At 45.8% G+C, this 27,645-nt stretch overlaps 2 protein-coding genes across 4 annotated transcripts in view; one reads left to right on the top strand and one right to left on the bottom strand.

Moving 5' to 3' along the window:
• Positions 1-4,213, top strand: part of MAP3K10 (mitogen-activated protein kinase kinase kinase 10) — a 165,892-nt gene extending 161,679 nt beyond the window's left edge. For all 3 annotated transcript variants that reach the window (XM_033956249.1, XM_033956250.1, XM_033956248.1), the window contains one exon: positions 2,917-4,213. In XM_033956249.1, coding sequence (XP_033812140.1) covers positions 2,917-3,320 — 404 coding nt within the window. In that variant the 3' untranslated portion in view covers positions 3,321-4,213. The remainder of the gene's footprint in view (positions 1-2,916) is intronic.
• Positions 4,214-15,863: 11,650 nt separating this feature from the next.
• Positions 15,864-27,645, bottom strand: part of TTC9B (tetratricopeptide repeat domain 9B) — a 32,966-nt gene continuing 21,184 nt past the window's right edge. The window contains exon 3 of the mRNA XM_033955930.1: positions 15,864-16,046. Coding sequence (XP_033811821.1) covers positions 15,961-16,046 — 86 coding nt within the window. The 3' untranslated portion in view covers positions 15,864-15,960. The remainder of the gene's footprint in view (positions 16,047-27,645) is intronic.

The following is a 27,645-nucleotide window of genomic DNA, read 5'->3' as shown; positions in this document are numbered from 1 at the left end:
TTGGAATCCTTGCATGCAATGAGGTGAAATGCATGCAAATTGGATAGCGACCCGATTCACTACACCAAATTTCCAATCCGACTGGGCTGGCCGATCACCTGAGGAAGCAACTGCTGGGGACCAGTCAAAAACGTCTTTCCGATTGGAAGCCCTGCTCTCTGCCCTGCAATCTCTCCTGCCTGCTCGCCCCGAATGTTGCCCTGCTATCTCTGCTGCTCGCCTTCATGCCGCCCTGCTCTGCCTCGATCTTCCCTTGCCGCATTGCCGTTCTCCTGCCCTTCCCCGCCTAGCGAGCCTGTGGTTTTAACCCACCGGTTAAAACCACGGGCTCCATTTATCTTTTTGTGAGGGCGGAAGCTGGCAAAAGCAGGACAGCTTTTAGGAGCCATGCAGATTGGGGTCAGTGGAGGTGGCGGCGTTTCCCCGAAGTCAAAAGTAAAAAAAGTTTTTTTAAAAAGATCGCTGCACCCATGGGAATGTCAGCTTTCGTAACCAGAGTGCTCTTGATGGGGAAGAAAGCAATCCTCACTGACTGGCTGTCCCGTGATCCCCCGTCCTATGCCCAATGGAGATCCTTGATGATAATTCATGCTACGCTGGAGCGGAGACTGGTGGGAGACTTGGATCATGGACTGGGTCGTAGATTTTGTCAGACCTGGGAATGTTTCTGGCTGGACCTCACACCGCGTGCTCGCAGTAGACTCTTGAATCTTTAGGTTTGACATGGCTCTGGACTCTCGGGGTGGGGAGGGATGGGGACGGGGAGGGGGGGGGATGTGCTTGCAATGTTATTTACTGGCTGATTCTGCTACTTGTATTTGCTTGTTTATTGTTGAAATAATAAAAATCATTTGAGCATAAAAAGATCGCTGCTCCTATGGTCTGGGCATGTGCGAGCCGTGCAGGCAGATGGGGGCATTCCTCCGATCGCCCTCATCTGCTTGTTTAAGTTTACTGAATCAGTCAGACCTGCCCGGATCTGTATAGATGGTGTAGGTAGATACGCAAACAAGATTTGATATGCTAACTGGGGAGACCCCAATATTGCCGCCTCACCGCCCAATCATCAATAAGACAGAAGCTGTGTGAAATGCTCTCCGTTCTTTATGTGAGACATGTGTTACTACCTATGAATCTATGACGCCCACCATATGAAAACTCTTTATAGATTTTCGTTGGTTCCCTGAGGCAGGAACGAAACGTGGCACGTCGGAACCTACAAGCTAACAAGATAAGTTTGCTGAGTTCTTTTAAACGATATGATGTACACCATTTAAGATCTTTAGCCTTTTTGGCATCTTTTATAAAATTACAATATAAAGTTGTTCATTGTTTCATAAGCGATGATTGGGCGATGAGGCGGCAATGTTGGGGTCTCCCCAGTTACCACCTCCATGATTCTGAGCTTATCAAATCTTGTTTGCGTATCTACCTACACCATCTATACAGCTCATTTATAAATATTATCTAGAGTGATTTGTATAGATGTCAACAAGCAACTGGGTTTTTAGTAATTTCTTGAACTTAGGGCAAGTCGGTTCATAGCCTTAATTGTCCAACCAGCGCATTCCATATATTCACTCCGGCTGCCGAAAATATTTTAGATTTTGTGGCCACATAACGTACTCCCCTTTCCATGGTAGCTATTAATTTTATGGCTCCTACTGAGCTAGAGAATGACACGGTGACAAAATTCATCACCGTTCCCGTCCCTGCGGATAACCGCGGTAAACCATCTTCATGTCATTCTTTAAGGAGAGAAGGAAGAATCGGAGTATGAATGGCCACAACCACTGACCCACAAGCTTTGCTTTGAAGAATGCTGGTGTAGAAGGACCGAGGTTGAAACAGACACTACAGAATGACAGTCTCTGGTATCCAGAGCAGATATTGTGATGTCATAATGCCTCATTCCACCAGTGCCTAAGAGCCAATCACATCAGTGATGTCACAATGGCTTCATTATCCTTGGCTCACATAAGAATCAGAGTATGAATGGCCACAACCACTGACCCACAAGCTTTGCTTTGAAGAATGCTGGTGTAGAAGGACTGAGGTTGAAATAGACACTAGAAAATGACATGGGATGATTTCCCGCGGTTATCCGCGGGGACGGGAACGGTGATGAATTTTGTCACCGTGTCATTCTCTACTACTGATCTCAAAGCTCTTCCAGGCTTGTAAACCTCCCACAGTGATAGAAACTAGACAACCGCAATCCCATATAATACCTGGTGCACTAATGATAACACCTTATATTACACTCATTGTTTTATGGGGAACCTAGTAGAACCTCTAGGTATCACTTCAAGTACTCATAAAGCATAGGGTTACCACCAGACGTCTGGATTTACCCGGACATGTCTTCGTTTTAGAGGACTGTTCAGGCGTCCAGACAGCTTTTCAAAACCCGGCACTTGGTCCGGGTTTTGAAAAGTGTGAGATCGGGGCCCCCGTCTGGAGGGCATCTGTGCATGCGCACATGCAACACAGCGACGTTATGCGCATGTGATGTCATCGCGTCGCATGCGCAGATGCCCCCCAGATGTGGCCCTGAAGAGATGAGGTTTGTGTGTGGCTGGAGTTGGGGGCGGGACCACACAGCCGCTTTTTTTGAAGCAAAAATTTGGTAACCCTATTAAAGCAGGACCCTAGGGCTTTTTGCAGGTGTCTGTGTGTCTTGACTAGATTGTAAGCTCTCTGAAGCAAGGACTGCCTCTTTTGTGCATTTGTGCAGTAGTATGCCTCATAGTATTTTAAAGATAATGGTAGCAATTCTTTCTTAGTTAACCAGAAAGAGGAATAAAATTCCCTATTTTTGTACATTGAAATGTAAACCATTTCACCCCCTTAAAAAGTTTGTTTGGGTGTGCTTTATGCTGAATGCAATACTAACACCTCATCATTCTTCTCCAGACTCAAGAGAGAGCACGGAGGTCCCGCGCTTGCCAGATCCCCACTCTGTCTTCCCTCCCACCTCCCGCCGCAGGAATTCGGAGATGGATGCAGCAGTGGAGAGGCCAAAGACCCTGGAGTTTGCACCTAGGCCCCGTCCTGCTGCCCACAAGCCCCGAATTGACCCCTGGAAGTTTGTGTCATTTGCCCGGACTCGGAGTTCCTCACCTTCCAGCAGTGGGGAAACTCCATTAAGCAGTGCCAGCGAAGAGAGGCCTGAGATGGACCAAGCTGGGGCCAGAGAAACCCTGCTGGACATGGATATGGAGGGACAGAGCCAGGACAGCACCGTGCCGTTGTGTGGTGCAGCATTTCTCCCTAAGGGAGCTCCTTTCTACAGCTTGGAGACAGATGTTCCTCACTAATTTACATCTTGAACAGTGGCTCATATTGGCCTGCAGTGGACAGGGAATCCTGGGTCTAGGCACCTCCAGGTGAATGTACTTCCCCGGCTTTGGAGTGCTCTTCAAAGATAAGTTTCACACAGGGGAATCGGTACAAGGAGGCTTGTCCTGCAACTATTGGACAAGCCTATCACATTGGTTTCTGGATCTTTGGTACAGGTTCTCAGCCATACGTATAAAGGCTTCAGGTGGTTTTGCCTCTGGCATTTTCAAGTCCAGCATTTTCTGCAGTTTGTAGGAGTCTCCTCCAGTATTTTCAGTCCTGGACTCGCTGCAGTCCACTGGAGGGTTCCCCCCCCCCCCCCACCACCATTTTGGCCTCTGAGCTCTCTGTGTTTTGCTGGAGCATGGTCTGGCATTTTCAGCTCCTGAGCTCTGTGGTTTGGGCTGGCATCTGCACTTTTGGCCCATCAGCATTTATCTAATTTATCTGAGCCTCCTGCAGAATTAGCAGGTCTGCTGTGTAATCCCTGAAACATTTGCACATTCTTATGAAATCTATGGATAAGGGCATCTCTTCCTGTAATGGAACAAAGCTGTAAAAATAATAATAATAATTTAACCACACTGAATGTAAAAAAGATGCTGTTTTAAAGGACCAGCTTGTGCTGACTTGGGGATGAAAAATGGCATTTTGGGGACTTGATGTATTTATTGAGACAAAAACAACCCCTCTCCCTGGCTATTTAAATTCCACATCTTGTCTGTTTAGTGTACAGGGCCGGCCATGGTTCCATTGTGTAAATGAACTCTGGCTCTGGCAGTGCAGTTTTTCTATTCAAACCTTGTTGGAATGAAGCAAGTGGTTTCTAACTGCTGGCAGACCCAAGGAATTAAAAGAAAAGATGAAGATGGTCTCCTGTCTCTCTGGCTTTTCTGATCAGGAGTGTGAAGGTAAAAGCAGCAGCTACACAGCAAAGAGAATTGCTTGATACTTCTGTTCTTTTCTGACAGGATGATCCACTCAGAGGCATGGGAAAGGGGGGGGGAGAACTGCCCCGGACACCATGTCGGTGGGGGCGCCAACACCTCTTCACCCTGCCACTCCATGCCACACTCGTGCCATCCCTTCCCCCCTACCCAGGACCTCTGTAAATCTTCGTTAGCATGAGCAAGTTCTCCTTCCTGTTGCTCACACCAGCCTGGTTCGTCTCTGAATCACTTCTAGGTCACAGGGCCAGGAAGTGATATCGGAGGGAAATCCAACGCTGGTGTGAAGAGCATGCTGGAGAAGCCACTCGCACTAGAAGATTTAGAGGTACGGGTGGGGGGGAGGGAGAGCGCAAGTTTAGAGTGGGAGCAGGAAGGAGTGGAGGGTGCCTCCTACCCTTACTACACCACTGGATCCACTCACGTCTGATTTTACTCCACTGCATGCTGGGGCATGTAGTTCTCTGCTTTTTCTCCAGACCAGCTAAGGTTACAAATTCCTGCACTCAGAAGGGATGGGGGTAGGAAGTTTAAAACTAAGACTGGCTTGCCCTGTCATAAAACAATGAAGCCAGTTGGCAGACCTCTAAACCGGGGCTTCCTAAACCTGTCCTGGGTGTCCACAATGAATATGTATGAGATAAATTGGATATTCAGTATATGCAAATGCACCTCATGCATATTTTTTATTGTATTTATTTTATTTATACAAATTGATTAATTGCCTTCTGAATCTGAAAGCTCCATCCAGGGTGAAGATAGTTGGTTTCTATTTGTTTTTGTACAAATAAAACAGTAAAACAAATCCAGCAGTCCACCCCTTCAATCTGTACAGCCTATGGTACCCCCAAATGTTACACTCCTTCTGGAAACAGGAATGTTTTAAAGATTTCTCTAAAGCATTCGTTGTGGATGTCCTGAAAACCTGACTGGTGATGGAGTTCTAAGACACATTTTGGAAATCCCTGCTATAAAATGACCTTGGGGCAGGGAGACTCACTTGTTCTTTGCATATACAGGGCAGGGCTCTGAGAGCCTCTAAATGGGTGATACTGAATATTAGATTTTATTTGTTTAGCTGAAAACACTTCACTGACCAATACGGGCACTTCACTGACCAATATGGTCCAGAGTAATGTGTGATGAGACCATATGCCAGAGCAGAGGTTTGTCTACTTATGCCCCTTTTCCAATCATCAGCCCTGCGGTGGCATTAAAATATTCTTTAGAGCTAGGGTTAAAATATGGCTCAGAGTAATGTTACCAGACGTCCGAGAAAAACCAGACATGGACTGCCTGGGTGCCCGGATGGACTTTCTAAAACCTGTTGGTATGTCTGGGTTTTGGAAAGGCCCAACCTCCCAGCCGCATCTGGAGGGCCTCTGAGCATATGCGGATGACATCACATGCAGACCGGAGGTCGGAAAACAAAGACGAAGCTTTGTGTGGGGCGGGGCTAGATGCAGAACAGGGCGTGGCTAGGGATGGAATGGGGCGGGGCCATAGGTCTGGGTTTCTCCAGACAAAATTCTGGTAACCCTACCTCAGAGGTGCCCACAGTATTTATGTAATAGTAATTTGGTTTTAACTGCTCTGCTATTCAGTTCTGTGCATCAGAAACATGGCTGTATGGATTGGACTAAAGTGCAATACTTATAAAGGCACTGACTAAAACAGTCTTGTTTCAGTTCAGTCTTTGAGGGCTGCAAGCAGACCAAGTTTTCATGATATCCCTAAATAGGGTTACCAAATAGCTCCAGAAAAAGGAGGACGGATTGAGACATCTGGGTTTTACTTTCATTGAAAGCAATGGGAATAAACCCCAGATATCTCATCTGTCCTCATTGCTTTTAATGGAAGTCAAACTGGATGTCTCAATCCGTCCTCCTTTTTCTGGAGCCATATGGTAACTCTGTCCCTAAAGAATATTTTAATGCCACCTCAGAATAATGCTTGGGGTGGGGGTGCAACCTGACACAGGGTTGCCAGATGTCTGGGAAAACCTGGACATGCCCTCTTTATAGAGGACTGTCCGAGTGCCCAAATGGATTTCCAAAACCTGGCAGTTTGACCGGGTTTTGGAAAGCTCCGCACTCGGGTCCGTAGCTGGAGAGCTTCCGAGCATGTGTGGATGTGATGCGATGACATCACATGCATGCGTGTGACATCATCGTGTTACATCTACGCTTGTATGGAAGCCCTCCAGACCTGACCTTGGCTCAGGGAAGAAGAGACGAGGTTTGTGTGGGGGTGGGGCTGGGGGCCGAATGGGTCGGGGCCACGTGTCCTGGGCCGCAATCCAGTCGGGTTTTCAGGATTTCCCCAATGAATATGCATGAGATCTATGTGCATGCACTGCTTTCAATGCATATTCATTGGGGAAATCCTGAAAACCCGACTGGATTGCGGCCCTCAAGGAGGGACTTTGAAATCCCTGCGGCCTAACCTGATAGGAGCCCCCAGTGCCAGCTCTGAGAGTTCCTTAGATATATATGTGGTGCCACATACCTCCATTTAAGGTAAAAGGATTTAATTGGTTGAATTTCTGTTCCTTTTTCTCATGAATCTACAACAAACACTGATGTAAATGTAACTCTCAAGGTTTTCCACTCCTTTCTCTCATAAGACTTTTGTTTCTCACAGGCTTCACAGATCTCTCTCCCTGAAAAGAAGAGATCCTTCTCTAGTTACTCAGGAAACTGTCCCCCTTCCTCCTCCTCCTAAGCACAGGTTGCTATGGAGACAAGAAAAGTTAAATTTCACTGACAACACACAAAGGACTAGATTCACTAAGCAAACCAATCGTGTACCGATCGGTTTGTGACCCGATTCACTAACCTCTATCCCGATCATCCTCCGATCCATGCATGCAAATGAGGGGGAGCGGCATTGAAATGTAGGCGGCAACGATTCACTTACAAAAACCCTGCAACACGGACTGGGCTGGCCGATCACAAATGAGCAACTGCTTTCCGACTGCCATCTCCTGCTCGCTGGCCTGCTGTCTACCCCAACTTTCCAGCTCTCTGCCGCAATTTTCTCCTGCCACCCTGCTCTGCATGTCCTGTAAGCAGTCAGCTGGCACCAACGCCTCTCCTCGCCGGCATCTCACAGAACGGGACTTGGGAGTAATCATCAGTGCAGACATGAAGGCTGCCAAACAAGTAGAGAAGACTTCATCCAAGGCAAGGCAAATGTTGGGATGTATCAATAGAAGCTTCGTCAGCCGCAAACCTGAAGTCATAATGCCACTTTATAGAACCATAGTGAGACCTCACCTGGAATACTTTGTGCAATTCTGGAGGCCACATTACCGTAAAGATGTGCTTCGAGCTGAGTCGGTCCAGCGGATGGTCACTAGGATGGTCTCCGGACTCAAGGGTCTCTCATACGAAGAAAGACTGGGCAAATTACAGCTCTACACTCTAGAGGAGCGCAGGGAAAGGGGAGACATGATTGAGACATTTAAGTACATCACAGGTCGTGTCGAGGTGGAAAACAACATATTCTTTCCCAAGGGACCCTCGATCACAAGGGGGCACCCGCTCAAACTCAGAGGAGGGAAATTTAATGGTGACACCAGGAAGTATTTCTTCACAGAAAGGGTGGTAGATCACTGGAACAAACTTCCAGTGCAGGTGGTCAAGGCCACCAGCGTTCTCGACTTTAAGAATAAATGGGACAACCACGTGGGGTCCCTACGAGGGTCGAGTTAAGGTACTAGGTCATTAGCACTCAGACCTAATGGGGTGGGTCAGTAGAGTGGGCAGACTTGATGGGCTGTGGCCCTTTTCTGCCGTCATCTTTCTATGTTTCTAACACCTGGAATCTGCCAGGGCACACAGTTTGCGATGCACTGAGTTACATTGTTTGAGTAGCCTTGGTTTAGGAAGAAGGGGTGAAGGGTAAGAAAGTGACTGTAGTGAAAAAAGGTATGTCTTTAGTTTCTTCCAGAATTCAAGATAGTCGTCTTAGGTGTATTGGCAGTTTGTTCCAAATGAGAGGGCCTTGGTATTTGAAGGTAGTTTCAAATATCTTCTTTCCTGTATTTGTTGAGGAGATGGCAAGGGTAATTTGCGTAGTATTGCGTAGTACGTGAGTTGAAGAAGGAATGTGGAACTTTAATGCCCCCCAAGTTAGTTCTCGCCTGCATGGTCCACAAAGCAATCTTGAAATGAATCCCTTTTTTCATCGGCCGGCAGTGTAGTTGTTCTAATAGTGGACTCTAATAGTATCGGTTCTAATAGTATCGGTTCCTTTTGAGAATTAGTCTTGCAGCTGTGCTTTGTAGTACAGTAAAACCTTGGTTTACAAGCATAATTCATTCCGAAAACATGCTTGTAATCCAAAACAAATTTCCCCATAGGAAATAATGGAAACTCAGACGATTCGTTCCACACCAAAAACTTTAATAGAAAATACTGTGCTGTAGTACATTTAAAACAGCCACTACACTCCCTGTGTCAGAGAGAGAAGAACCATCAGCTCAGTTGTGACGCGTGCATATAGTGTGTGCTTGTATTGCAAGACCTCGCAGCGTCTTCGGCTCAGTTGTGATGGCATGCCGCGTGTATACATGCTCGATAAACGAGCAATGTCTTGCAATACAAGTTAAAATATAATAAAACATTTTTGCTCATCTTGCAAAACACTCACACACCGCAATCCAAGGTTTTACTGTAGTTGCAATCTCTTGCATTTCCTTTTCTGTAATGCCACAATATTTGCAAAAGTTTCAATAGTCGAGGTATGGTATTAGGACAGATTGTGCTGCTGTCCTGAAGCTGGTTTGGTAGTTGTCTCATCTTAAAGAATACATTTTTTTCACTAGTATGGTAATGTGTGTGTTTAAGGTTTCCTCAACATCTAGCGCTTTGACTCTCTTCCTCAGTTTACTGGACGTTGGGAGTCACTGCTGACTGCAATACATCTTCCAGGTCAAGTCGAAGTTCCTCAGCCTTTTCCCCCGTCCATCTGTAAAAGACCCATCAGGCATGCCAAATTTTAAATTCTCCGTTCTCCCCGCTCTTTATAATTTTTCCAGTTACCTTAAACTAAATGTACACATAAAAGTGGCAACAAAAAATGGTCATTTGTAATCAGAGTGTGTACGCCCGTCCTATATTATAGGCAATGGACAACACTACCAAGAAAATGCCGATACACCTTTCTTGGCACTGCGCAACATCTGCTAGCTGGGATCCTGCAGCTGGCTGTTCTACTAATACACAGCATCTACGATACCAGCAGACAAAGGGGATAGAAGGGTATAGATAGAGGATCACTATACAGGTCCTGGACCTGATGGGCCACCGCGTGAGCGGACTGCTGGGCATGATGGACCTCTGGTCTGACCCAGCAGAGGCACTGCTTATGTTCTTATGTAAGGAATGAGAAAGGTAAGTCCATGCGCAGAGCCGAGGGGCAACCAGAGGCCTCACACATCCCCTCCAGCCAGTGGCATAGTAAGAGTGAGTAGCACCCGGGGCGGTGGTGCCTTGGCTGCGCACGGACCCCCTTCCCTTTCCTCGTACCTGTTGTACTTCTCCGGCACGAGCAGCATACCCATGTCGGTGTCGGCTCACCCTTTGATGTCACTTCCTAGGTGCGGGTCCCTGAAGTGACATCACAAAGAGCACCAATGCAGGCAGAAACCTCATGCCAGGGAAGTAAAAAAGTTATGGGGAAAGGCAAGGGGTGCGTGTTGCAAGGAGAGGAGCAGGGGTGGGAGGTTGGAGAAGAGGAGGGGGGCCATTCCTGGGTGGCCCATCCCCTCTGCACCCCCTTACTAAGCCACTGCGTCCAGCCCCTGAAAGGACCCATCGCAGGAAAAACAAAGACAGTGCCTGCCAACTCCCCAGTGCTCGCCTTTGGCCTTGGTTACTAATGCTGCCATTTGCCATTGCTGGTGACTACAAAATGAGCAGCACCTCTTATTTTCCTGCAGCGGCGGCTTTGTCAAAAGCGAACAGGGTGGAAATAATGTGAGGTGATGTCACAGGCAAGTCTCACGAGCACAGCAAAATCTTGCGGACTCTGAGCACGACATCTGCTTTACTGCCTAGAAACCAACTGGGCTGGGCTGGGCTAGGATGGTAGAAGGTTGGGCAATGGGGCAGAGTGGGAACGTTATGTTTGTCGTGTGCGGGTTATGCAGCCCAAATTACAGTGATGTAATCAGAAACCAGCCTAAAAAACTGCAACTGCTCAAATTTCCCGCATCCAACTTTCAAAAGCTGCCCTATTGCATGAGAAAACTGTGGACTTGGCAAATATGTTGGCAACAAACCTGTAAAGCTGGTTCAGAGCAATGTTCACAATGGCCACAAGATGGCAGTATGTCACTCCTAAGCCCAGAAATAGAATGGGGAGAGGGTAGGTAATTGCTGAAATTTCTATAGTATCTTTCATCCAAAATGCATTTTGGGAAGTTTTACAATTTGGAAACTTAAAAAAAATAAATAGGCATGGGGTGGAAAGTCTGATGCCTGCCCTTTATGACAACTATAAATGCAGCAGCACAAATGAGGGAAGGCTTCCTAAGAGGCAGAGTAAGTCATTGGCAATGGGCAGCTAGGATTGGACTAAAGCACAGGGAAAAAAGTGTTTGCTATTGTTGTTTGGGGGGGGGGGGGGGTTGGAGGCTATAATATTTCACCTCCTTCCATTCTCTGCATAATCTTCCACTGGTATAAGGAGTTTAGGAATTCTCACTTCCAATCTTCTGCTCTTTTTTTTCTTCCTGGGGGCTTCCTTCTGAAACTGGAAATTTGCAGGGCCAGCAAGAAGGAGGAACAGAAAACATCTAACTGTGGCCCATATTAAGAGAGGGAGGGGCTGCCTCAAAGAACAGCAGATATAGAGAGAAAAGATGGTAGGATATGCTTATGGCAGCTTCTAGCAAAATTTGAACCTCTCTTCTTCATCTGCCCCTCTGCATTCTTCCCCAGCTGGAAGCTGTACTTTTTTGCAGCTCTGTCCTCTTCCACTGACTTGCAGCCCTGTGAATTTGGAGGACACGGGACTGATGGATCTTGCAAGACTGTGGGGAAGTTGACAGAGGAAGGGGCTGACACACCTGCTAGATGGAGGCAGACCCAGGCATTACAGTACCACGGATAATTATAAGAACATAAGAATAGCCTTACTGGGTCAGAAAAATGGTCCATCAAGCCCAGTAGCCCGTTCTCATGGTGGCCAATCCAGGTCACTAGTACCTGGCCAAAACCCAAGGTGTAGCAATATTTCATGCTACCGATACAGGGCAAGCAGTGGCTTCCCCCATGTCTTTCTCAATAACAGATTATGGACTTTTCCTCCAGGAACTTATCCAAACCTTTCTTAAAACCAGCTACATCCTCTGGCAACGCGTTCCAGAGCTTAATTATTCTCTGAGTGAAAAAAGATTTTCTTCAATTGGTTTTAAAAGTATTTTCCCTGTAACTTCATCGAGTGTCCCCTAGTCTTTGTAATTTTTGATGGAGTGATCCATTTGTACCCGTTCTATGCTGTGGACTAAGGAGGGGAAGGTGGTTATGCGCAGAGGATTGGGGGGGGAGGGAAGCCAGCTGCAACCTTGAAGGGAGATCTGCTGACCCTGGCCAGTCCTAAGGGGGTCATGAGAGTAAATTCATAAAGGGACAGGAGCACCCCAACACATCCCAACTATGAATACAGTACAGACAGCCAAAGAGAGACCTTAGGGGAAGGAGATAGCAACATCCTCAAGCAGCTAAAACTTGAACACAGCACAGACGTGAAGAGACCTCACAGAAGTAGATGTACAAAATCATAGAATGTATTTATTTATTTAATTTCTTTTCCATCCCGTCTTCCCCAAAGAGCTCGGTACGGGTTACGGGTTAAACATACAATATGCACACCATTTCCTGTTTTAAAAATCTACAATAAAATGAAGAAACTTTTAAACAAGAACGAGGAAAGAGTAATGAAAGACCACCAGATGAAAGGAAAATGAGGGAAAAGACTGGTCACTATTTTTAGAGCAGCAGTGGCGTTTTAAAATATTAAAAAGCAATGTCAAAGAACTGAGGGTCTGAAATTCATTCACAGCTGCTGCCCTAACTTGCCTGGATAATTTTTCAGATACTGGCACAGAATATTCAGGTATAATTTTAAATGCCACGGTTGGTGTTTTAAAGCAATGCTGAACACTGGGATGGAGAGGTGGAGGGGGGAGGGGAACGTGCAAATTCTGTATTAGAAATTCTGATCCTGAAACCATCGGCGCAATGTGCGACAGCCTCAAAGAAAGCAAACAGAATGCTGGGCATCATCAAAAAGGGTATCACAACCAGGACAAAGGAAGTCATCATGCCGCTGTATCGCGCAATGGTGCGCCCGCACCTGGAGTACTGTGTGCAATACTGGTCGCCGTACCTCAAGAAGGACATGGCGATACTCGAGGGAGTGCAGAGGAGGGCGACTAAACTGATAACAGGTATGGAAAACTTTTCATACGCTGACAGGTTAAAAATGCTGGGGCTGTTCTCCCTGGAGAAGAGGAGACTTAGAGGGGACATGATAGAAACCTTCAAAATCCTAAAGGGCATAGAGAAAGTAAATAAGGACAGATTCTTCAAACTGTGGGGGGCCACAAACACTAGGGGTCACACGAAGAAATTGAAAGGGGACAGGTTTAGAACAAATGCTAGGAAGTTCTTTTTTACCCAGAGGGTGGTGGACACATGGAACGCGCTTCCGGAGAATGTGATAGGCCAGAACTCTGTACAGGGGTTCAAGGAGGGTTTGGATAGGTTCCTGGAGGAAAAGGGGATAGAGGGGTACAGATAGAACTTGAGGTAGGTTATAGAAGTCGTCAGAAACCACTCCACAGGTCGCAGACCTGATGGACTGCCGCGGGAGCGGACTGCTGGGCGAGATGGACCTCGGTCTGACCCAGTGGAGGCAACTTCTTATGTTCTTATGGTTGTATGTTCCCTTTGCAATTGTTAATAAAGACAATATAAAAAAGAAATTCTGTTTTAGTCAAGGATTAATCAATAGCTCTTAAATATTCTAGGAAATCATATGCATTATTTTCTTTGCCATCTACTAAGGGTTGTAAATTTAAAAGATTTCAACAACGTCTGCTGTCTTTTCAAGCGGCCTTATGAGATAAGGATTTGAATTCTTTAATTCTGTCAGTTGACTCTTAGGGCTCCTTTCACGAAGCCGTGTTAGCGGTTTAACGTACAGTAATTTGCCGGCCGCACTAGCCGCTACCACCTCCTCTTGAGCAGGTGGTAGTTTTTCGGCTAGCGCAGGGGTCAGCGCGCGCTAAAAATGTGCCTGCAATAAAGCCGCTAACGCGGCTTCGTTAAAGGGCTTTAAAAACGTATCTTCGCAGAATCCTTTGGAAATTAGGCATGTTTTGCCTTTCTTTCTCATCTTTTGTACTTATAACTTTTGTGAACTGCATAGAACTTAGCGGTACTTGCAGTATAGAAGTGAGTGTAAGAAGAAATTAACGCTGAGTTACCCAGCAAAAGCACAGTTTCCAAGACTTCTTGCATTGTCTGGTTAACTAGACAGACCAATTTCTAGTTTCTCCCCAACTTGTAGTTCTGGCTTTCTTTGGAGGATCAGATTAGAGAATGACACGGTGACAAAATTCATCACCGTTCCCGTGCCCACGGATAACCGTGGGAAATAATCCCATGTCATTTTTTAGTGTCTATTTCAGCCTCAGTCCTTCTACACCAGCATTCTTCAAAGCAAAGCTTGAGGGTCAGTGGTTGTGGCCATTCATACCCTGATTCTTATGGGAGCCAAGGATAATGAAGCCATTGTGACATCACTGATGTGATTGGCTCTTAGGCACTGGTGGAATGAGGCATTATGACATCACAATATCTGCTCTGGATACCAGAGACTGTCATTCTGTAGTGTCTGTTTCAACCTCAGTCCTTCTACACCAGCATTCTTCAAAGCAAAGCTTGCGGGTCAGTGGTTGTGGCCATTCATTTTCTGATTCTTCCCTCTCTCCTTAAAGAATGACATGAAGATGGTTTACCGCGGTTATCCGCGGGGACGGGAACGGTGTTGAATTTTGTCACCGTGTCATTCTCTAGATCAGAGTACAGTGTGGGAAAAATCAAGACTGGGTGGATCGTTCTGCTCTGACAAAGCAGCCCAGTGAGTGATTTTTCAGTCAACTAGCTACAGCGGACCTGATACTTTCAAATGGGAATATTATATCAAACGTCACAGTAGTTGGTGATCTGGGACCCAGTGGTAACTAGACGGATCACGCTAAACATTTAGGCTCTCTTTTACTAAGCTGCGGTAGAGGTTTCTACCATGGCATCAGAGCAACAGTGGAGCATTTGGCGCTCCCGGCTGTGGTAGAAACCTCTACTGTGGCGTAGTAAAAAGGGCGTTAGGCACACGCATTTATACCAGCTACAGAGATGGCATAAATGGCCTTGTCTAAATTTAATTAGTGTAGACTGTTTTTATTAAGGAAGTCTATTTACAGGGGAAAATGAATATCAACAAAAATTACAAAGGTTGGTCAATATTAAGACCCCCTCGTGATTTTCCCAACTAATTAGTTGGGAAAATCACGAGGGGGTCTTAATATTGACCAACCTTTGTAATTTTTTTTTTCTTGTCTAAATTTAGGCGCATTGCCGTTGGTGGGAGATTTAACTTTGGACATACCATTTGGTGGAGTTTTCTTTGTGACTTATGATGAAGTGAGGACTTACTCATTAACACAGCTTATGCTGTTTGATAAGCATCTCGTATTGAATGAGGTACTTTTCTCCACCATATTTCTGAGTGTGCTGGTAATCTCCCTCCTCTGCAGAAGGAGATAAAGTATTTGTTTTCATTGATCTTATTTATCTTTTCTTGAATCCAAGTTTTAGATTATACAAATATTACACAAAATGTACTAATATCAACAATATAAATAGTGTATTTCCGAGGATAAGCCTTGTATCATTGCAAAAGAAATGTCATACTTTGAAGGAAAGCCAGTAATTTTTTTAGCATAGCTGCATTTGTTCTATCCAGCACTATTGTCAGGCTCACCAGTTTATCATTTCTTCTATCAACCAGAAAGCCTTTTTTAGAACTTTTATTGGGCACCTTCCAAGCCACATATATCATGGCTATTCTAAACGATGGATTACAGATGACTAGAAACAGGTTAGTTCCTCAGGACTCTGGGATGAATGCCATCCAGTCCTGGGGATTTGTCTAGCAGTTTGATCTAGTAGATCTTCTTGACTTATGAGCACAAAAGATTTCGTTGTTAGCATATCATGTTAATATAATGTGCCATGTCCCTCAATGGCCACGCTAGCCTGTCCCCCCTGCTGAAATGCATGCATTAGGGTACTTCTCAATTACAAAGAAAGAAAGAAAACAAAGAAGAGCCAGAAATATATGCAAATTCTGTATTTATAACAATCCACACTCAGTTACCAACATTTTTAAGAAAAAGGACCAAAAGGGGACAAAGTTCTTTAAAGAATAAACCTTTGATGTAAAGTATTCGTAAGCAACCCTTTTTTTTTTTTTTTTTTTTGCCTACTTCTCACCATTAACTCCCAGATAAGGCAAAGAGAGCTGTGTACTTGGCTGAGCTGTGTACTGGGGTCCACAGCTCAGCCAAGTAGAAGTAAGGGCTGTGAGTTCATTAGCCAACTGCTTCCTTGCGCCCCCCTTCTCTCTCCTTCTGTTTCTTCATCTCTGCCAGCTGCATGTACCTCAGGACATTCATGTCTATAAGAAGGAACCAAAGAGGACAGATGTTGAATGTCTGCTGAACAGCAGAGGAAGAGAAAGCTGCATCCGCTTATTGGATATTTGTCATGTGACCTTGAACAATACACTTTACCTTATTACCCATGACAGTACAATCATGCAAAAGAATTTCCAAAATAGACATTTATTGTCCCTCTTTTACTAAGGTGCGTTAACCGATTATCGCGCCCTAAACGCTAATAGAAACATAGAAGATGACGGCAGATAAGGGTCATAGCCCATCAGGTCTGCCCACTCTACTGACCCACCCCCAAGTCTACTATCCTAGGGATCCCACTCCTGGTGACAGGTTCCCTTGGCTTAACCCTCTAAGGGATCCCACATGGGCATCCCATTTGCTCTTAAATTCTTGCACGCTGTTTGCCTCGATCACCTGCACCGGGAGCTCGTTCCAAGGATCAACCACTCTCTCGGTGAAGAAATATTTCCTGGTGTCGCTATGAAATTTCCCACCCCTGAGTTTGAGCGGATGCCCTCTTGTGGCTGAGGGTCCTTTGAGAAAGAGAATCTCTTCTTTCATCTCGATACGGCCGGTAATATACTTAAATGTCTCGATCATGTCTCCTCTCTCCCTACGTTCCTCGAGTGAGTACAGCCGCAAATTTTTCAGCCTTTCCTCGTACGATAGATCCTTGAGCCCCGAGACCATCCTGGTGGCCATCCGTTGCACCGACTCTACTCTCAGCACATCTTTTCGGTAGTGTGGCATGTTAGTCATTGGACGTGTTAGCATTTAGCGTACACTCATTCGATTAGCGTGCTAATCGGTTGTCGCACCTCAGTGAAAGAGGGGGATTGTCTGCAGTGATTATGCTGAAATGGCTGATTTCATAGAGGAAACGTCAAAACCTGCGCATTCCACTGAAATGTGTCCTTAATACCCAGTTGTTTGTTGTTGTTTTTTTAATTATGTTGAAACAGGTTTTTTTATTGATGAAAACAAAAGCAACTACAATTAACAGATACCAGCAGTAAAGGTAAATACAAAAGTTTATTATTTTGTTGATCTACCATCCTCCAGGGCCTATATTATCCAATAAGTGTGCTAGTAAAGTGATGCCCTGCCGACCCCACAATGAGAAAACAGGTCTATCCATTCCAGGTTCAAAGGAAGGGTTTCCTCGCAAAGGTAATTGGTCAGAGCTTCGCAGATCACCCCCCCCAATTTGGGCACCAAATATCCCCATGCTTCCCGTAATGATTTTAACAAAACGTTCCCCCTCAATTCCCCTGGTATATTTGTCTCCGACTGATGTAATAAAGCATACAAGGAGAATGGAGCATAATACGCTTCCTCTAAAGCAGTGGTCTCCAACTCAAACCCTTTGCAGGGCCACATTTGGGATTTGACGGTACTTGGAGGGCCTCAGAAAAAAGAGTTACTGTCTTATTAAAGAAATGACAATTTTGCATGAGGTAAAACTCTTTATAGTTTATCAATCTTTCCTTTTGGCTAAGTCTTAATAATAATATTGTCATTTATAGCTAAAGAGACATCTGATCAAGAAACTGTTTTATTTTACTTTTTTGATTATGATAAACATACCGAGGGCCTCAAAATAGTGCCTGGCGGGCCGCGAGTTTGAGACCACTGCTCTAGAGAGAGTGGGGTAAATTGCTGTTATCGTAGAATCCAATCTTTTAAATGTCTTAACAAACAAGCCCAATTATATAATCCAAAATTATGGATACTGAGCCCACTCTGCGAACAAGTACCCACCAGAAGAGAATATCGAAGACACGGTTAACATCCTTTCCAACAGAATACACAGGAGCTATTAAAACCTAATTTTATTACAGGTTTTTTTTTATTATTATTTTGATCTGGTTGCAAAGAATTTACAAAGTAAAAATATTTTTGGGACCAAATATTCAAAAATGTTTAATTAGGTGGGAGAAACTCCTGCCCAGTTAAATCAAGCTGACTGGGGCAAACCCAAATAGTCAGTGATACCTAATAGAGAGTTGCGCGGGGACAGAAATCTCACCCGTCCCCACCCGTCCCCGCCAAAGTCCCACCCGTCCCCACCTGTCCCCGTGAGGAATCCCACCCGTCCCCACCCGTCCCCGTGAGGAATCCCTCCATCCCCACCCGTCCCCGCAAGGAATCCCCTCCGTCCCCACCCGTCCCCGCGAGGAATCCCCTCCGTCCCCGCCCGTCCATATAAACTTCAGAAATAGTTATTTCATTTAATTATGCTACTGAATTAAAGGCTCTGGTAGAAACCCATTTACAAATAAGCAAAAAGACTTTATTAATTTGAAAATATTAATTGGGAAGAATACATACTTTGCAAATGGGTTTCTACCAGAGCCTCTAATGTTTATAAATTTTTATCAACACAACTAATATACTACTTTATCCTGAAGCAAAATTAAAAAAAAGAAATATAATTCTTTTCCTACCTTTGTTGCCTGGTTTCTGCTTTCCTCATGTTCTCATTCAATTCCTTCCATCCACTGTCTCTCTTCCTTCTGCATCTTCCATTTGCTCTGTTACTGTGCCTCTCCCTTTCTTCCCCCTTCCAAATTGGTCTGGCACCCATCTTCTTCTCTCCGCTCCCCCCATAGTCTGGCATCTGTCTTCTTCCCTGCCAGCGTCTTCTCCCTACTCTCTCTTCCCCATTTCCTTTCAGCGTCCTTCTCCCCCCATCTTCCCCATGTCCTGTCAGCGTCCTTCTCCCCCCTCTGTCTTCCACATGTGCTTTCAGTGTCCTTCTCCCCCCTCTGCTTCCCCATGTCCTTTCAGCGTCCTTCTCCCTCTCTGTCTTCCCCATGGCCTTTCAGCGTCCTTCTCCACCCCCCCCCCGTCTTCCCCATGTCCTTTCAGCGTCCTTCTCCTCCCCTTTGTCTTCCCCATGTGCTTTCAGCATCCTTCTCCCCCCTCTGTCTTCCACAAGTGCTTTCAGAGTCCTTCTCCTCCCCTTTGTCTTCCCCATGTGCTTTCAGCATCCTTCTCCCCCCTCTGTCTTCCACAAGTGCTTTCAGAGTCCTTCCCCCCCCCCCCGCCCTTCCCATGGCCTTTCAGCGTCCTTCTCCACCCCTTTGTATTCCCCATGTGCTTTCAGCGTCCTTCTCCCTCCTCTGTCTTCAAGTGCTTTCAGAGTCCTTCCCCCCCCCCTCCCGTCTTCCCCATGGCCTTTCAGCGTCCTTCTCCCCACGCCTTCTCTACCGCCCCGGGTGCAGCACAGCCGGCCAGGTCCCCTTACTTTTGTGGCACTTCCCCGACCGACTGAAAACAGCCCCGGTCCGACAAACCTCCCTGCCCTTAACTGCGAATCTAAATTACCTTATTACAGCTGCTGTAAGAAGATAATTTAGATTCGCGGCTACAGGGCAGGGAGGATTGTCGGACCGGGGCTGTTGTCGGTCGGTCGGGGAAGTGCCACAAAAGTAAGGGGACCTGGCCGGCTGTGCTGCAACCGGGGCGGGGTGTGGCGGGGCGGACCGCCCCCTCCCTTGGTAGCCACTCGAACCGCGAGGCTACTCTCCTCCTTACCTGCATTGCCTGCAGCACAGAGCCAAACGGAAGTCTTCCCGACGTCAGCGCTGACGTCGGAGGGAGGGAGGGCTTTGTTTAAGCTTTGTTTAAGCCCTCCCTCCCCTCCGACGTCAGCGCTGACGTCGGGAAGACTTCCGTTCGGCTCTGTGCTGCAAGCAGAGAAGGTAGGGAGAAGAGCCGCGCGACTGAGTAAATCCAGCCCCGCAGGAACCCCGCGACCCTCGGAGGCGTCCCCACGGGATTCCCGCGACCCTAGGGGGCGTCCCCACGGGATCCCCGCGACCCTAGGGGCGTCCCCACGGGATCCCCGTGACCCAAAGGGGGAACCCGCGGGATGCCCGTCGTCCCCGTTCCCGTGCAGCTCTCTAATACCTAACTGGATGGTACAATCAAGAAGGGCAGAGGTAGTTCAGGGAAGGAGGAACAGCCAGAGTAGTCACACACCCAAGTTTATTGAATAAAGGCCCGACTTGGCCAAGTTTTGGATACAGCCTGCATCAGGGGTCATCAGGTTCTCAAAAGTCAATACATGAATAACCATGCAGCAATAACTACTCCTTACATTCAGAGATTGGCGTAAGCTGCCAATTGAAACCGAGTGATTATTACTCCATAGTTGTTCACTTACGAAGCTGGGGTAAGCACCTTTGTGTGTTTACCACAGCAAAAAATGTATACCACAGGACGTGCTGAGGCATCCCATGGTAATTTCGGGATGTGCATGTGCTATAAAAATAAGATTAGCACAGGGGGCATGTCTGGGGGCAGAGAGTGAGCGTGTTCTGTGGTAATCGGTACTTTTAGTGTATGAACCCTTATCCCTATAGCAAAAACTGGGAACAAATTAAATGAATAATTAGCCCTGCCAAAATTCTCTATTTTCAAAATCTCCGGGCTTCATCTCAAAATATGTATTAAGAAAAGAAATATCCAAATTAAATAATGAATAACACCAATGTGCTTAAACACATACGTGTAAACTGTGAAAGAACCTGTTCAGTGCCAATTGTTATTCCTATTGAGAGGACAAAGCATGAGGGAAGCATTATCACACCTCCATTATTCCCGCCACCACGTGAGGTGTAGTGAGGCAGTTTTGTGGTGTGATGGGGATTGAGAGGCCACTGAGGCTGAAAGGATGAGAATGGTTGAGCATAAACATGATGGGAGGAAGTCGTACTATAAGGCAGTGGTTCCCAACCCTGTACTGGAGGACCACCAGGCCAGTCGGGTTTGGGGGATAGCCCTAAAGAATATGCACGGAGCAAATTTGCATGCCTCTCACCTTCATTATATGCAAATCTCTCTCATGCATATTCATTAGGCCTGGTGGTCCTCTAGGACAGGATTGGGATCCACTGCTATAGAGGACAAACACACATAAAGGAGTTCACCGTAGCACCATGGGGGCGGGCCCTCGATCCTAATGGCTCAAAAACACCGACACCGTGTAATTATCTGAAGAGCTGTTAGCCGGAAGGAGTCTAGTCCAGTCTGTGGGATGTCAGTAAACAGAAGTAAGTCATTGTTAACACTATGATGATTAGTAAAATTATAGAAAAGTTGTTATGAAATGGATACGTGTATATGAACAAAGTGTTATGTGGTATTAATGTGATATTTTATATAGGGTGGATGGCTTCTCCTCTTGATGAAGCCAAATCTGAGTCGAGGAGAGCCAACAAAGCTCGCAAGGACTACTCGCAAGGTTTAAGATTGTAGCAGGTTTTGAGCACTGTTTGTAAAAGCAAAGGGCTCAGGAGTAGAGGTCTGAACGGGGATCGCGGGAATCCCACAGGTCCTGCGGGAGTCCCGCAGGAATCCCCTCCTAATCCATGGGACTCCCACGGGGGCCCCCCTCTGGCCCACGGGACTCCCACGGAGACCCCCCTCTAGCCAACGGGGCTCCCACGGGGATAGAAGGCTTTGGAAGCAGGGTTCGTCCATATAATATGATGGACACGTCAGCCTTGGTAAAAGAGAACAGGGAACAAAAAAAGGGTTCCACCAAAGAGATTCCACAAGGAAAACAGCAGCGCAAACCCAAAAGAAACTGTGGAATTGATGATCCTGTCGGAAGTAATTGCTGCTTTTTATGGGGACGGGCAGGGATGGAGGTAATTCCTTGCGGGGACGGGTGGGGACGGAGAGGATCCTGGCGGGGACGGGCGGGGATGGGTGGGATTTCAGGGGCACTGAATATTTGGGACATTCAATGCATCACCACCTACTTGTTCAGATAAGTGACTGTATTTAAATAATTTTTTTAATATGGTGGTGGCGAGAACAATGGAAGTGTGATAATGGATCCCTCATGTCCTTTCCTCTCAATAGGAATAACAATTGACACTGAACACTTCTTTCACAGTTTACGTTTGTTTATTTATTCAATTTTCTATACTGTTCTCCCAGGAGAGCTCAGAACGGTTTACATGAGTTTATTCAGGTACTCAAGCATTTTCCCTCTCTAATGTATCTGGGGCAATGGGGGGATTAAGTGACTTGCCCAGGGTCACAAGGAGCAGCATGGGGTTGAACCCATAACCCCAGGGTGCTGAGGCTATAGCTTTAATCGTTGCGCCACTCTAGAATTCAAAATGTAACAGAAGTGAGCCAAGTATAGGACAATGAAGCCATTGTGACATCACTGATGAGGCTGGCTCTTAGGCATTGGTGGAATGAAGCATTGTGATGTCACAATACCAGCTCTGGTTATCAGAGGCTGAAACTCTTCACACTGTTTATTTATTCAGTTTTCTATACTGTTCTCCCAGGGAAGCTCAGAACGGTTTATATGAGTTTATTCAGGTGCGCAAGCATTTTTCCCTGTCTGTTCTGGCGGGCTCTCAGTCTATCTAATGTACCTGGGGCCATGGGGGAATTAAGTGACTTGCTCAGGATCACATAGAAGCAACGTGGTAACAAATATGAGTAAAGAGATACAGTTTTAGATTGTCCTAAATCAATAATAAAACAAACAAACCCTTCAAATCCTTCAAAATACAGCTATAAGTCTAATTTTCAATCTGAAAAAGAGTGATAGGATCAAACCTTATCTACTAGAGCTGCACAGGCTACCAGTTGTATATTGTTCAAAACTCGCTTTGGGAACACTCTAGATCGGTGTTTTTCAACCACCGGTCCATGGACTGGTGCCGGTCCACAGAAATTTCCTGCCGGTCCACAGAGCCGGCATGTGCATCAGGCCCAAAACTGTGTTCTTCAACTGCCGGTCCGCGGTGCGATTGATGCGTTCTTAATAAGATTATATTGTGTGTATATATGAAAAATGAATGGAAAAAAATAGTGCTACAATTAGGACTATGGGGGCAGGGTCTGGGGTGGAGATTGGGTAGAGATGGGCAGGGTCTGGCCCACGACTTAGCCCAGTGTTCTTCAACCGCCGGTCTGCGGATCGATGCCGGTCCACAAAATAATTATTCTATTTCTGCCGGTCCATAGGTGTAAAAACGTTGAAGAACACTGCTCTAGATTATATGCCTCAATTTTTTAAATGCTCCAAAAAGTCAACTTTGAATTTAAGGCAAAAACCATACCTTTCGTTTTCCTGATATTAAAAATATAAAATACACTAGGATTTTCAATTCAACCTGGGCTTATCAAGCAGCCAAATTGTGGAAAACTCTACCTAGTAGAATCAATCAACAAATTAACTTTAAGAGTTTCAAAAAAGATCTAAAGACCTTTCTGTTTGAAGAATTTGTACTTAAAAAGATAGAACTTTAAGAGCTCCTTTTACAAAGCCGCGCTAGGGCCGTAACGCACAGAATAGCGCGAGCTAAATTGCCACGCGCGCTGGCCGCTACCGCCTCCTTTTGAGCAGGCGGTAGATTTTCGGCTAGCCCACGCCAGTCCGGTGCGTGCGCTAAAACGCTTAGCGCACTTTCGTACAAGGAGCCCTAAGATAACCTATTCGTAATGTTGGATTAGATCGTTTATTTTTATGTAAACCGCTGTGAACTTCCAAGAGGTGTGGGCAATATATAAATAAAGATTGCATTGTATTGTATTGAATGTTGCATGTTTATGGTCGAATTTGTTACTTGCTGGCTGTATCATCCACGGAGAAGCTAAGTACAGTGGTACCTCGGTTTACGAGTGCACCAGTTTGCGAGTGTTTTGCAAGACGAGCAAAACATTCGCAAACTTGGTGCCTCGTAAACCGAGCTTGCCTCGCTGTATGAGCGCCACCCCCCCCCCCCCCAGCGATCCGGCATCCCCCCCGCTCGCATTGCCCCCCCTCCACCACGATCCTACTTCCCCCCCCCCCCCGAGCAGTCAATGACACCCTTTACCCGACTTGGCACCAGTGCCGGTGCCCGAAGATCCTCCCTCTTCTTGCGCGGCCTGGGCTGGGCGGTGCGTTGGAGATCCTCCTTCTTCTGGGCTGGGCTGGGCTGGCTTTGAGCATTTGCGCATGCTCAAAGCCTTCTGGTCTCGCTCTCAATCTCGGAGAGAGCGAGACCAGAAGGCTTTGAGCATGCACAAATGCTCAAAGCCAGTCCAGCCCAGCCCAGAAGAAGGAGGATCTCCGATGCACCGCCCAGCCGCGCCAGAAGAGGGAGGATCTTCAGGCACCGGCACTGGTGCCAAGTCGGGTAAAGGGTGTCATTGACTGCTCGGGAGGGGGGAAAGTAGGATCGCGGTGGAGGGGGGCAATGCGAGCGGGGGGGGGGGGATGCTGGTTCACAGGGGGGGGAAGCTGGATCGCGGGGAGGGGTTTGGAACAGCGTCGGATTCCTCAAGGGGGGGAGAATGGAGCAGCGCCGGTAGCCTCGTGGAAGGGGGGGGAGGAGGTGGAACCAATCAAAGCAGTTTCCCTTACTTCCTATGGGGAAGCTTGCTTTGATATACGAGCAATTTGGTTTACGAGCATGCTTTTGGAACGAATTATGCTCGTAAACCAAGGTTCCACTGTACTTCCAGTTGGGTTTTGCTTAGTTGGATCTGGACGTTTGAACCTTGCGCTTTGGCCCCCTGGATAAGGGGTAGAGACAATTTCATTGAATTGTAGAGTGTGTTTTTGATTTATTTTTTGCACTTTTCAGCACTATTTGTGTGCACATTTATCACAAAAATTGCACGGAGAGAGCCCGGGGATGTTTCACAGTTAACACCCTTCTGGGTGTAAGCCAGTGACAGCAATCACTTCTGGGAGCTCCCGGAGGGAGGCTGTGTGACTGAGGGCTCTCCCAATCTCTTGAAACCATACTATTGGGCTGTCTTAATTACAGCAGTGTAATCATTCTTTGACTTGTCTCTCCCCCTTATCCAGTTCTACTTCTTGGGGTTTGGGAGTTTTGTTTTTTTCATAGTTTTTCATCTCCCATCCATTTTGGGTTTTGCTACTATTCGCATGTTTATCCTAGCAGAATCTGTTCAAATCAATTATTCTATCATGCATGATCCTCTGTAGCTTGGTATAATGAGCAATTTCAAAGCTGCAATCTGGATAAATGTGAACATGGCTCTCTTGAAAATGCGTAGCTACAGTTGTCCTAGGTTTTCACAAAACCCATTCCTTTGTTTGCGATTTATGGATTTTTATTATAAGAGCCCTGTTATCGCCTTAAGAGCCTGGAAATTTATTGGGTGGGCCATAAAACACTTTAGAGTCAATTTCACTTAAGCAAAAGTACCATTCGTGAGAAGCTCGTTAAGAAAAAAGGGAGGGGAAAGGGGAAATCTGCACCCTCAGCACTCTCTGGCATTCTTGATGATTTTAACATTGCTGCAATGTGACCAGTCCTCCAAATCTACCACTTCCTATTGTAGTGCAGCCAGGGGTGTAGTAAGGTGGGGGATGGGGGTGGGGGGGGTGGACTGCCCTGGGCGCTGTCTTCATGGGGGGCGCTAGCACCTCTCCTCCTCTCTCCCCCTTGCATACCTCTTGAAATGTTCACAGGCATGAGAAGCATCTTACATTTGATGCTCGTGCCAGAAAGGGATGATAAATAAGACCAAGAATATTATAATACCTCTGTATCCCTCCATCGTGCATCCTCATCATGAGTACCGCACACAGTTCTGGTCACTGAATCTCAAAAAAGATATAGTGGAATTAGAAAAGGTTCAAAGATGAGCAACTAAAATGATAAAGGGGACGGAGCCCCTCTCGTATAAGGAGAGACTAAAGAGGTTGGGGCTTTTCAGCTTGGAAAAGCGACAGCTGAGGGAGGATATGATTGAGGTCTACAAAATCCTGAGTGGTGCAGAGCAGATTAAGAGTGAATTAATTTTTCACCCTTTCAAAAAGTACAAAAACCAGGGATTACTCAATGAAATTACATTCAGAGCAGAGTCTGGTTCAAGGCCAGCTGGAGTACTTCTTGCACTGACATCTAATCTTTATAATCACTCACTTATGCTCGTTCACCCAGGGTCCTATGCCATTAAGTTTCTCATGTATAGAATGGACTAATTCTCCATCTCAAAATCTGCCAAGAAAGCCTTGAGTTATCATATGGCTCCAGAAAAAGGACGGATTGAGACATTTGGGTTTTACTTCCATTGAAAGCAATGGAAGTAAAACCTGGATGTCTCAATCCATCCTCCTTTTGCTGGAGCCATATGGTAATCCTAGTTTGGAGTACAAGGAACTTTTTCATTGAAAGTGTAGTTAGTGGTGTTTATTCTACACAAGGCAGTTAATGAATTAACTAATGTAATAAAGGTACAATCGTATTCTGTAAAGAACAATCTCAACTCAACGTACGTTGTAAATAGTTAAAGCAGGGGTTCATTCACTCAAAACCTCACAAAAACAGGACAGTTGACAAAATCATAAATAAACGGAGAAAAATAAACCTCAATTGTGGGTCGCCAGGACTACACAAGTACCTAAGCTTACCACCTCATCACGGGTTTATGAAAAAACTCCGTACAGTTATAAATTACTTTCATACTTCAGCATCACTTTGGAAGAATAATTATCAAAGGATTCTCAAAGGATTTGAAATTAAGCGTCCTGTAATTTTCTATAAATAAGAGAGACAGCCCCAAACTAACTAAATGTATGGCAATCAGCTACAGCTGTAGATAAATTCTAAACAACGTCTAGTAGCGTGGCTAAACAGTTATGTATCTTAGTATGTATAAGAGAGTCAAGCACTCATCTGAAGAACCATCTTCGTCCCGATAGATAAGATCTTCTATTTCGCCTGCAAGCAGGCTACTTCAGGGGATTCTTTAACAATGTAGTCTCCACGCTGTCAGCTGTATAGCGGGCGGCCAGGCTCTCTCAAAATGGCCCTCAGACCGAGATACGCGCCCGACTCGTTTAAAAACTGAATCGAGTCGGGCGTCATGACATCATCGAAAAAACGCGAAGGGTCATAGGTCAATCCTCACTGCTTCACATATAATCCTCAATCCAGACCGAACAAATGAACCTTGCATTTATAAGAAAGGTTGCCACTCATGTTCAGAATTTAGACCTAGTGGTTCTATAGTATGGAGGCGGTTTATCCATTGTTGTTCCTTTTGCCATAAAAGATTTCTAATGTCACCTCGTCTCATTGAAGGGATCACTTTCTCCACCACCCAACATCTAAGGCTTTCAAACTTGTGTTTTAACTTTAAACAGTGAGCCACTATTGGAGCTGTCATTTTACATGTGTTTAAGCAACTTTTATGTTCAGTTATTCTTATAGTTAAATTGCGTGATGTTTGGCCCACATAAAATAATTCGCATGGGCATTGTATTATGTAAATCACATTAGCTGTTTGACAGGTGGAGGAATGTTTGAGAATGTAATTTTTCCCATCAGTAGGATTTATAAAATTCGAGAGAGTGGTCATGATTTTACAATTAATGCAGTGTCCACATGGGCTATGTCCAAGAGTAGATTCTAAACTCTCTTCTGTAAATTTTTCTTTAGATGTATGACACAGCCAATCATTTAAATTTCTGTTTCTGGATTGAGGAAAAATAAATCTTTTATTCGCAAAACATGGAAGTGTTTTAAGCAGTGGAAGATGTTTTTTGTATTTCTTGATCATCTGTGGAGATGCGCATGTCTGTTTGATAATACA

The sequence above is a fragment of the Geotrypetes seraphini genome, chromosome 8, assembly GCF_902459505.1.
Source record: "Geotrypetes seraphini chromosome 8, aGeoSer1.1, whole genome shotgun sequence".
In the NCBI taxonomy this organism is placed as follows: domain Eukaryota; kingdom Metazoa; phylum Chordata; class Amphibia; order Gymnophiona; family Dermophiidae; genus Geotrypetes; species Geotrypetes seraphini.
This window is presented reverse-complemented; position numbering and strand designations above follow the sequence as displayed.